General features: G+C 45.9%; 1 protein-coding gene across 1 annotated transcript in view; it reads right to left on the reverse strand.

Moving 5' to 3' along the window:
• The window catches only part of NEURL1B (neuralized E3 ubiquitin protein ligase 1B), a 79,525-nt gene extending 68,817 nt beyond the window's left edge, over positions 1–10,708 (reverse strand). Inside the window, exon 1 of the mRNA XM_048960507.1 lies at positions 10,636–10,708. Coding sequence (XP_048816464.1) covers positions 10,636–10,651 — 16 coding nt within the window. The 5' untranslated portion in view covers positions 10,652–10,708. The remainder of the gene's footprint in view (positions 1–10,635) is intronic.
• Positions 10,709–11,764: the final 1,056 nt, after the last annotated feature.

Consider the following 11,764-nt stretch of genomic DNA (forward strand, 5'->3'; position numbering starts at 1 on the left):
CATGAAACATCAGCAAGCCATCTTCTCACCCACGCTCCCGTAGCAGCTCTGTCAGTTCTGATCTGCAATATGCTCTGCCATCGCTTTTCCCCTATTCCTTTTCCCTGGCATTTGGACAGAACTCCTCAGCGTTGTAACATTCCTTGGTTTATTCCTTCCTGGTAGGACTGCCAGTCGTGTCGCAGTGACCCATATCATGCAGCTATTTCTGTCAGGCCAGGAGTGTGGTTTTCAGGAAACTGATGCTATTTTCCCTTGCCATATCAAAACTGATAGGAGCACAGGTTCTTCTTAGGCGATATCAACTTTGAGTTACTTACACAACATATTGGCTGTGTCAGATAGAAAGAAACACAGGAGAGAAAATCAAATAGTGAAAACCTCCACCAACCCACATTAAAGCCACTGCTCTCAGTGCAGGACAGAGCTGGCTACAGATGGTGATCAAGCACAGCAAGTGCAGCATGGACCTGTTCCAGATCTCAACATGACAAATTATGCCCTCAACAACTGGGCCAGAAGACAATAGTGAACTTGGGACACACTGGATCCTAACCAGCTTTGACAGGACAATAGAAAAAGAAATCATAAATAGAAAAAGAAATCATAAATAGAAAATTGCTGGAGTGTTTTTCATTTGTGAGAAACCAACAGGAGATTCTGAGTGACCTGACCCAAAACAGAGAGGAAACCTGGATCAAGGAGAAGGTTAAAAAGGGCTGAAGATATAGCCCTGGCCTTCTGATACAGCTCCAGCTTGAATAAGCCTGGGAAAGCCACATCTTGTATGGAGCACCTGCCTGACGTGCTCCATGCTGAACAGTCACTGCTTCTATGGAAAGGATGGCTGGGAATCCAGTTGCAGATATCAGAAAGTCAATTCCTTTTATTGCTTTTGTGATGTTCACAAACAAGCAAACTATTCTAAAACTTCATCCTAAAGAAAAAAAATGTATCCATCCTCATTCCCATGCTCTCTTACACAAACTCAGTTTCCCCAGAGAAGCTACACACTTAGTGCTGTTATTTATGTCACTCTGGAAAGCCAAGATGATAAAGAAGTATTTTGAATCCACGTAAAATTCAGAAACTTCTGTAAGAGTGCAAACCAAAATAGATCTACACAAAGATTATTTTCAACATATCACTTCTAGCACTTGGAAATAAGCATCATGCCCAGTTAACAAAGGGACGTTCCCAGGTTGAGCATAACATTCAACTTCATGGGAAGAAAAAAAAAATTGAAAGAAGGAAAAACAATCAATTGAACAGACAGAAAAATCTCAATGATCTGAAAGCAAAAGCATTGAACTATTTATCTGTGCCATGGCAACAAAGAAAAGGTTGTAAAACACATACAGTGTGAGGCACAGCCATGGGCTGGAGCCCAGCATTGGGCTGCAATGGGTTCCATCGTTTCAAATAAGTGAATTAACGTGCTGTGCACATCAAAGTGAGGTGGTCTAAATGTGGAGAGTTAAATGCACGCTGCAATACAGCCTGTGTTCCCCTCCACATCAAATCATGAGCCAATAATTCTTGATCTATGGCCTAGCATTCAATTTGCTCAGTTAATTTTGTAGCTTAAAAGGCTATTGAATACCTCAGGGAAAGAGAACTACAGACAAATATAATCTCATCAGATCCTCTGCCCGTTGGCTGCATGTGAAGCATTAGCACAGCCAGTTCAGCTCTCCCTGCTATACAGCAAGCTTAGGGGGAGAGGGGGAGGGGTTAACCAACAAAATCACTGTTGTATGCAGTCCCTCCAGGCAAACCTGGAAACCTTTGCTCTTTGTTCATGCCTACTGCTGAACCTCCTCCTTGCAGAGGGAATACAATGCTGCAGAGACAGAACAAGGTCTGGCATCGCACATCACTGAGCTGAGATGGCCAGAAGCTGCTCAGGATGTGCAGGCTCAAGCATCCCGCTTGGATGCCTGGCATGGAGGTGCTCATGATGTGTCAATGTGCCACCAATGGCCTTGCCCAGGTGATGCAGGACCAGCAGGGAGCCATGCACCCACGCCTTACCACGTCTAAGTGCCATCCACCATCACCTGCACAGCAAGGAACTAACTCCAGCTCTCACAAGTCTGCTTTACCTAGCAGGCCATCATTCCCCTCCAGGAAATGCTAGGCATATTTCCCAACTAAGTAAACTTGAACCCTTCACACAAGGGAAAGGAAAAGAAGCAGCTCCCACTGGACTTGGGGTGAATTCTTGGCAGAGATTGTATTTCTCATTGCCAATGCAGCCACAACTAATGTTTCCTTTAGTGAGTTATCTTTACAGCCAGGAAGTGGGTCTTTCCATCTGGACAGTGTCAGTCTCTTGGCTGATTCTGCCTAAATGTTAACAAATCCCTGCTGCTGCCTTTATTTCCCCTCCTCAGGGATACTTGGAATTTTTATTTTTCTTCATAACCACTGAAGAATACATATTTCACAGAGTCCTGTGATCCTCTAGAAGGACTAACCGGGAAAGAAAGTCTCAGTGGGTCTCAAGGTTATCTGTTTAGCCTAAAAAAAGGCATAATGCAGAACATGAAACCAGAGGTTGCACAAGAGATTTGCAAGGCCTCAGGAGATGAAAGATTCATTTACCAAATGGATTTCACAGAGAAATCCCACAAGAGAAAACAGACACAGCCAGATATACACATTTGCACAAACAATACTAAGCTCCTGTTATAAATAGGCATTTACTCAATTTGAAGCGAGATGGGGGAAGGCTTATTGGCAAGGCTAGGTGTTGTGGCTGAGCTGTCGTGAGAGAGTAAGAACCTCACTGTCCTGCCAGCAGCTCAGGCATAGGCTTCACGCTGCTTTATGTGCACAGAGGAACCATGGCTCCCATCCTCTTCTAGTGTAAGCCCAGAGCCAGGAGGGCAGGGATGGAAGCTCACATCCATCGGGCTCCTCCTGGCAGGGCTGGGGTGCAGGTGGGGAGTGCTGTGCCTTGGGGTGTGGAGGAGAAGCAGCTGTGCCTGCAAGTAATCACACTAATTAGGGATGTGCGAACTGCCTTCACTGTCAGCCAGGCTCAGCTCCTTCAGAGCAAGGGACTGAGTATTTACACCCACAGCCCATCACTGCAGCTATTTTCTTCACCACCCTGGAAGACCTGAGGTGCTAAATCAGGAGGTCACACAAAGGCAGAAGAGCCAAACTTTCCTTAAAGGAGAGAAAAACTCACATCAGGTTCTAGCCTTTGCCACAAGCATCTGTGAGAAGTTTTCATCTCCCCCACATTAGCTGTCATTCAGCTGAATGATTCTCATCAGCGTCCTCTCCGTTCTTCCATCCCTGCTGCCTCCTCAGTATTGAGGACACCAGTGGAAGACGACAGCCCCAGTTCTGCTGTACCAAGCAGAGAGCATGGCTTTCCAAAGGAAAGGTAACAGAACTCTGACAAATCCTCAGAGCATGAGGCACCCTTACAGAAGGGAAGTTTCCCTTTCCCAGAAGCTAGGGAGCTCAACTGAAACATGGTCCCATAAACACATGCACGGACCAGGTGGAACTCTTCATGTGATTCTTCATAGGATTCACTCCCATGGGATCCTCAAAGTCACTTACACACTTGGGGCAACAGAACATCCATCGGGCAAATGAATAAATCACAAAAATCCCTTTTTCTCCCTGCCATGGGTGTGTTTTCAAGCCTCTGGATGAGAAGGGAGCATCACTCAGCCCAACCCTCAGTTTCCTTTGGTTTTAGTCCAACTGTCCCAAACAAAAACATTTTGGAACTGGCAAGAAACATCCATCATCAGACCAAATTTGTGAAAAGCTTAATCATAGTCCAAGTCATTTTATTTCCCAGAGAGAAATGACTCAATAGGATCAAAATATCTATTTTAAAGTCAAGTTCATCTTCACCACAAAAAAAATATTCCATTCCAAACAGGACCTAAGAGGGCAGGTAGTTGCTACGCAACTCTGTACAGAGGATGGCAAGTCAGAAGGGCACTTGCACAAAATTAAGACCTTTGCAAGAAGTCAGAACATTCCCATAAAGTATTATTTTCATTGTCTCGAGTTCTATTTAATAATTATATAACACTGGCAAATAAATGCAAATAAATAACGAAGGGAGGATGTTTCTTGAAGCAGATGAACCAGGATGTTTAACTAGGGAAATTCCGCCTTCATGGAGAAATATCTCTATTTTCATAAGATAAGAACTGCACATTTCTAAATGAAAAAATATAGAACAGCCAAGATAACTGCCTTGCCAAACTGGAGCACTTCACAGACCCACTCCCAGCACAAGGCAGTCAGCACCACTCGCTCCATCAGCCCAGAGCTCATGGATGCATAACCCTAAAATCACATCCCTATTGCACTCACACTGCTGAAAACACTCTGGCTCGTTTCAGAGTGGAAGCTGACAGCTCAGCCAGACTTCAACACTGAGGAACATAAAATACCCAGGCACCATTCAGTGGAAACAGAACTCTTGTCCATATTGTGCTTTTATACGCTAATGGGATTGCTTAGTGAAATATAGCTGCTGTCTGCCCTGTAGGGAGGATCTCTGTCAGTGGTAGGGCAATGCTTCTGCTTGCATAGAGCACCTCGAGCTTCTTACATACACCATAAGTCATGCCTACCCAGATGGAGGAGTTTGCATTGCCTGAGCCTGCTGGCAGCTTCCCAGCTCCACGGGACTCTGCTTTGCAGAGCCTTCAAGCAAGATTCCAGCAGAGCACTGCACCCCATGCCTTCACCTAACCAGCCCTCAGGGAGCACATAAAGACTAACAGACAGCTAATGGCAGAAACCAGAAGTAACTCAGTGGGATTTGGGAAAGATAAGAGAACTGTGTATTTAAAATAACAAACACCATAAAAGAAAACCACACAAGATAGCAAGAGTGCAGTGAGCAACAGCTGAAAAATCAGCCACTAACACATAAAGGTTTCCCCAGATTTACTCCAACCATGTGGACAACCCCCATAGGCTCATCCTGGGCCACTCTGCACAAGAACTGATGGGAGCACACACTGATGGGCAAGGGAACATGACCCCTGAAGATCTGCAGCAACTGGGAAACTCATCCTTCCCCAGACACTGTTCACAACCTTGCTATCCACATAGGACACAGCTTTTCAGTGCAAAATTCTTTCAGTTCAAGGTCAAAGCCCAGAAATGCCCAGGAATGAGTTATCTCTATGCCAAATTCAAGTTCTTAACTTTAATTGCCTTTCTTATTCCCTTCCATGAATCACAGATATCTATTCTGTCATTTCAACAGTCAGGCACAACATGGCATTGCAGACATGACAGTTACTAGAAGGAATTCAGACTGATGTGGGGACAGGCTGACCCAGATTATTCATATCCTGAAGCTACATAACCCCCTCTAAGGAAACACTGTCGGGGAAGAGAAAATAGTGCTAGTTGCAGCATTTTGGCTTTCCAAGAAGCATATCTGCATTGATCCTAATGAATAAATCAGCAACAAATAGGCAGTGAAAAAAATGTTAATGTGATGCAAAACAGCTCCAAGCATGCGGGCACTTTTGATATCAGCACTTCGTAAGACACTGATTGTGCCACCTCTGCAGGTAGCAGGCAGATGCTTTCAGACAGGTAAGAGACGATCACGCATGCGATAAAATGATGCCTAAGCCATCATTCAAACACAGCAATGGCTGGGAAAGGAAAGGTTTGCTGGTTCCTAATCCGTCTCCACAACACACTAATGCATTGTTCCTATTAATCCATCATGATGCAGCAAGTGAAAGGCCCAGCCAGGTCCCACCACAAACTGTTATCTGGCTCCAAACAATGAGAGCTGAGTGCCAGCTTCCTTCTCCAAAATGAAGCAAGGAGAGACAATAATATCCCAGTGTAGGCAGCCTAGCACCATCTGCACTGTCTGGCCAGCTGCATGGCCTCATGCCTTCCCCACCACTGAAGACAAGTGCTCACACTCCCCAAAGTGTTTTCCTTACCCACCTGACACCAGCCCCTGAACAATGGTTGAATGTGACTGATGGTTTGGACCATACAGCAGACACATCTTCTGCTCTGAAGAATCTGCCACGAACAAGCATTAAGTTCAAAAATGTACATTTTTGCTCTTTCCTATCTTGTAAAAAAACTGGACTTGATTTTTTTCTTTTGTCCAGTGTTTCCCAGCAGAATCAGTAGTTCCAGGTCAGCTCAGCAGCATCACCAGCCCCAGCCTGCTGTCAGCAGGAGAAGCTTCACTTTAGAAGCGCAGAGGCTGGAGAGAACTTGAAAGCGCTTCATTGTAGAATACAAAAACCACCCCACAAACCTGAGCATCAGTATCAACACTAGCAACAACAAAGCAAGCCATCGTGTGCAACTCTGACAGGTAACCTTACTTCTAAGTTTGAAATAATTTGTTTGAGGATGAAAAACGGGAACCACATACAGAAGGAAAAGGCTGTAGGGAGACTGCAATAGTCTAATTCCTGTTCAGCAAACCATGCCATCCACATACTGTTATTTCCACAGACTTCAGGATGTCAGCACAGAGGAGCTGGATGGCTTTTTTCCCTGCAAGGTTCTCAAAGGAGAAAGAGAGGAAAGCGAGAAGACACAGCCCAGCCTCTAATGCAGCTCTGCTGGCTGCTCCCAGATGGGTTCCCAAACCTCCCAGCAGGATGCTGTAGTGCATTATCAGCAAGGCACAACTTTCTATGTACATTAATGAGAAACACTGCTGCGCTACCAATTTGTCTGGCTTGGTGTTGGCAGTGTTTCTAGGTTGGAAATCCCATAGTTCACATAACTGGTCTATTCACCCCGCTGCTTAATCTGTCTTCACTTGAGGAGATGAACTCCATATATAAACATGCAGTGCTGTATGTAAACAGCCCCCAGGCCCACGGACAGCAAGAATTAAGCTTTGCATATGTGTGTATACACGTATATGTGTGCGTGCTTGGGAAAGAGGCTGCTATTTGTTCATTTATTATAGTACTCTGAATTGCAAAACGGAAAGTATCTGAACCCCAGGCTGGGCTCCAACCTCAGAGATAAACCCTGAGCAGAGGGGCTGCCAGGGGCAGACTCACAGGCAGCAGGATCCTGCGCTGCTTGTTGTGGTTGGCAGGTCAGCAGAGATTTCGCTCTAAAACAAGATTAGGGAAAAAAAAAAAAAAAACCAAAAAAAACCCACCCCAATAAGCCCAGAGATTCATCCTGAGTTCTGGAGCAAAAGATTAAGGGAGGAGTACGGGCTGTGGGAAACACAGCTCCTCAGCGCAGAGCCCCTCCAGAGGGCACAGCCCCTTACACACGGCTCAAGCTGTTTCCCATAAAGAAATGACAACAGGGAAGATCATGTTTTCCTGCTCTGCATTTACAGAATTTGCCAATTTAAATGAAAACAAATCCCCTCAGTTCAGTTGAGGTCTTTTTCATGCTTTTTGTTGGTGGTTCAATTATTAGTTAGCACGAGCTTCCCTCAAAAATGTCAGAAACTATCAATAAAGGGAAAAAAAAAAAAACACCCTAAAAGCTAAAAGTGGGAGGGAGGGAAATCCCACATGCATCAGGGATCAGAATTCATCTGGGTCACCAGAAACACAACCGGCTGCAAAACCCTGCTGGTCGTCAGCTGAGGGAGGCAACTCTGGCTGTGCAGTGTGTGCAGAGCACATCTCATCTTTCCCCACCATGAAAACTAAGGGAGGAAATGGATGAGAAACTCCAAATTTGGCAATTCTAAATACTTCATATTTCAGAGGGGGAGTTACTGCAGGCTGCACACAGAGATGGGGCAGGAGTTTGTCAGCAACTCAAGTGACACTTCTGCTGCCGTTCAGGGACTGAGGGAAGCAGCATTTTTTCCTTCAGAATTTGAGTTTCCTTAATGAAGTTTACTGTGTCAGGCTTGAAAGGGATTTATTTTTACGCTATTCTGCAGACAGAAGTCTATGAAAGAGCTCCAGAAAGGACCAGCTCACTGTCCCAGCAGTACCATCATGCCAAGCCCTTGCTCTAGGAGCAAAAAAAAGTCCTTCAAAACATTATAAACCAGAGCTTAATGGCCCAGTAGGCAGAGAACTTCAGGAACTGCATGTGCCCATCCCCTTTTACACAGCACAAAACTACATTCTAGACACTGGACATGCATTGGACCAACGTTCATTAGTCTCTTACAGTTGCTCTGCCTTAACACAAACCCCAGTGCAAACCATGCAGACTAAGAGCCCTAATACACAAAGCGTGGCCCTGCTGTGTTCTTTGGGCTTACTAACCCACCCAACTCCTGAATACTACCAGCAAGGAAGGCTCTTTTGCAGCAGGATGCTTGTCAGGAGCAAGGGGTACAAGAACTGCCAAAATCAGTCGCAACCAATTTGTTCCTGAGTGCCTCCAAAGAGCCTTCCAAGAGCTCCAGTGGAGCAAAGGGGACCTGGAGGCAACTGAACAAACAAAACGGTCACAAGCAGCTTCCTGCCTGCCTCTCCCTGTCCCTTCCCAAGACAAAGGCTGCACCCCAATCGCATGCACGCATTGCTTAACCCATGCTTACTAAGATCTAAGCATCAGCAGTAGGAGCCCAGTGCACGCTGGAAAAGTTGAAAAGCAAGTAGCTGGGCCCAGAGGCCACAGTAATACAAAATCCTGCTAGGAAGCCGGGAGAAGCTGGCTCTGCTCCAGGAAGCCTGGCTGGAAATGAGACCTTTCCACAACTTGCAGCACAGCCAAGCCCCAAGCAGCACCCAGGGAGAGCAGGCGGAGGCAGCATGGGCTTTCTGTTGAACCCAAATCATTTGTTTCAAAATAACCAGCCCAGCCAGAGGGGGAAAAGTGCAGCTTCTGTCCTAAGGATTCCACAGCATGTTTTAGTGCTTTGCAAAGAAGAATCTAGAAGCAAACAACCAATTTGCCAGCTCACGTGCACCCAGGAAGATCTGTAGCAGTCCACTGTGACCCATCTGTAGGCTACCAAGTGTCATTCAACTCAGATGCATTACTTCAGTTCTGGTACAGCATGTCATATCTAGAGCATAAGGAGTGAATTGTCCAATCTGCCCAGCCCCATCCATCACAGAAGATCGTAAAGCCCCCCCTGCACAAGGCAGTTTCTGCCAGAGCAGAAGGTGTCAGCTGCTTCAGCAGCACAGTCCAACTGCAAATGGAGGAAGCTGCAAAAGCAGGAGAAATTACATGGGAGTTTTTCCTCCAAGAACTCAAAAAAAAAAAAAACAACCCCAAACCACTAACATTTTTTCCAAATTGCCAGGACCCCACTACTATAAGAAAGGAGGCTGGGGTTTTAAGTACCCTCTTGCAATTGTTATCCAACTGCTATATATGCTGGCTACACACATTCCCAACACATGTTCTAATGGATAACCATCATACCAAAGCCCTGCAGTTCAGTGGCAGATTCTGTTTTCCTACCTTGGAAGCTGCTGTACTTCCCTCTCTTTGCCTCATTCCTCAGGGACATTGTGCCATACATGTCCCAGTACCTGGCTCTGTTGCTCACCACCAGAGCAGTGCTTCCCATCTCAGGAGCCTCCTGCTCTCACAGCTGTGTGCCCAGGAGGGGCTCAGCCCTGGCTGTCACCCACTGCTCCCGTGTCCCAGACTCCCTCTGGAAACCCAACACTCAGGGTAAGACCAGGATCAGATTCTCAAAGGAGGGCAGCACACCTGCCCACCATATGGGCACAGAGGGATTAATTACAGCTGCACCAGGGGACAGAGTATTCATAACCCGAGCCAGGGCACTGATGAGTGGATTTCTGCACTGAGGAGGATCATCAATGATACAAAGGGATACGCAGTTAGTGTAGCTTGACCCACCCATGGGGCTATAACTCTCCATCTCATTAACTCCTGTCTGAGGTCCGCTGTCAGCTAATTCAGAGCAGCCTCAGCAATGAGGGTTTCCAATTTACAGCGGCTTTCTTCCCAAGGCCACAAGGAGCCAAACTTCCACCTGCGTCCTCCATCATTGTGTGAGGGATCAGCCAGGAGACAGTGGTGACCCTTGGGGAAGGGCAGAGACATTTTGCACGCACAGCCATGTCAGTACCTAAGGAGATTCAGCTGAGGTTACCCAAGTCTAACTGGAGCTGTCTAGAAGTAAGAAACACTAATTCAATTTCCCAGTGCAAATATACATCCACCACAGAGAAGAGGTTTGCATTAACCATTAGGGAGTTTCAGATATAAAGAGAATTCCCTGCAGCCTTTCCATCAGGTCCTTAAGAAACTTCTTATTCTTACAACTGAACAACTGAGATGCTGTTTCTGCACTGGATGTCCTACGATTTTTTTAAATTTATTTTTTAATACAAAGTGACTTTCCAGATGTCCTCAGAGACATTCCTCAAAAACCTCCCTGTCTCGGGAGATCTGGATCCAATCCCAGCTCCCACACCAACTCCTCTGACCTGGAACAGGTCTGCTGCCTTGCTGTTAATCAGCAAGTTCTTTACAGGTCTCAGCGGTGCTGCAAAGGTTAATTATCTAAGGCCATACGTGTTAGGAAAGAAGGGTATGATCTACATGTCCACCAGATGGTTTAGACATCAGATTTTCAGGACAGTCTAAGATCTTACTATTATGTCAGTGAAAAATATTCAGAGAAAATATGTTAAAGAAAATCTTAATTCAGATACTTACTTAAAGACTGACCCATTTTTCTCTAATTCACGTGGATATGCTTATCAGTCAAATAAGCAGCAATGCAAGGAACCTAAAATGAAAAATCAACAGACATGTAGTGAATAAGGCAGACATCAAAAAACTTTGTGAGTGTTCCAGAGACACTGAGCATATCTGCCTTCTATCCTTGTTCATCAGCAAAGGTCCTGCTGTTGCTTCTTTGCAGCAAAGCCTCTGCTCAGAGGTGGGAGTATTGCCATGGATTTCAGGGGGTCAAGAAAGTCCTCCAGATGGGAAACTTTGCTACTCATGTCACGTACTTTGATGAATGGATATCCTGCAGCAGTAAGTCTGGGCAGACCCGTTCTGCTTCAAATGGCTAAGAGGGCTATACACCCCCAGAAATCAGAGTAATTTACATCTAGGTCGCTTGGATGCCCTGTGACTTCAGTATTACAGCCCTCTTAGGAGCAGGGCTTCAAACTAAGTAGTGGCTTTGCTTTCCTGCATACATGTGGCCTGCAGGCAAACCACAGCGACAGCCTGCTATCCGGGACAGTCAGACTGTACTGCGCTGATTCCAGTAACGAGAATCACAGATGTCACAGCTAAAATCTAATCAGTCCACCAAAATAAGGAGAAAAAGCGTCTTTGTTTCTCTGGACTAACCTCACCATTTCACATAGGAAAGGCAAGGCAGGAGATGCATGCACCCAATATTCATGTCTTTTCTCCTATCTTACAAAACCTACACAATTTGGATGGAAGCTTGAACTACCTGAGTTCAGTAATCTGTGGTTTGCAATCCCTGAGAACATTTCCAGCAGTGGTGCAGTTTGGTGAGCATGTGCGATCACAAACATGGTCCCATCCTTAGCCCTGCTCTACAGCAGCTGCCAGCATCTACCTCCAGGCCAGGTATTGCTAGTGAGTGCTCCGCTTCCCTCCCTTCCTTCCCTCTCCCTCGCTCACCACCACCAAGACTTTTTGTCCTGTTTTGTTTCCTACCACCCTGTCAGTTCTGTGCTTGTTTCCTATGCGGGATGGAGGCAGGAGCCCAGGCCAGCACATCACAGCAATGCTCAATTAATTGCAACTACTCTAACAGAGGCTACAATTTGGGCTGTTCAGCCAGACACATGCACTC

The sequence above is a fragment of the Lagopus muta genome, chromosome 14, assembly GCF_023343835.1.
Source record: "Lagopus muta isolate bLagMut1 chromosome 14, bLagMut1 primary, whole genome shotgun sequence".
Classification (NCBI taxonomy): domain Eukaryota; kingdom Metazoa; phylum Chordata; class Aves; order Galliformes; family Phasianidae; genus Lagopus; species Lagopus muta.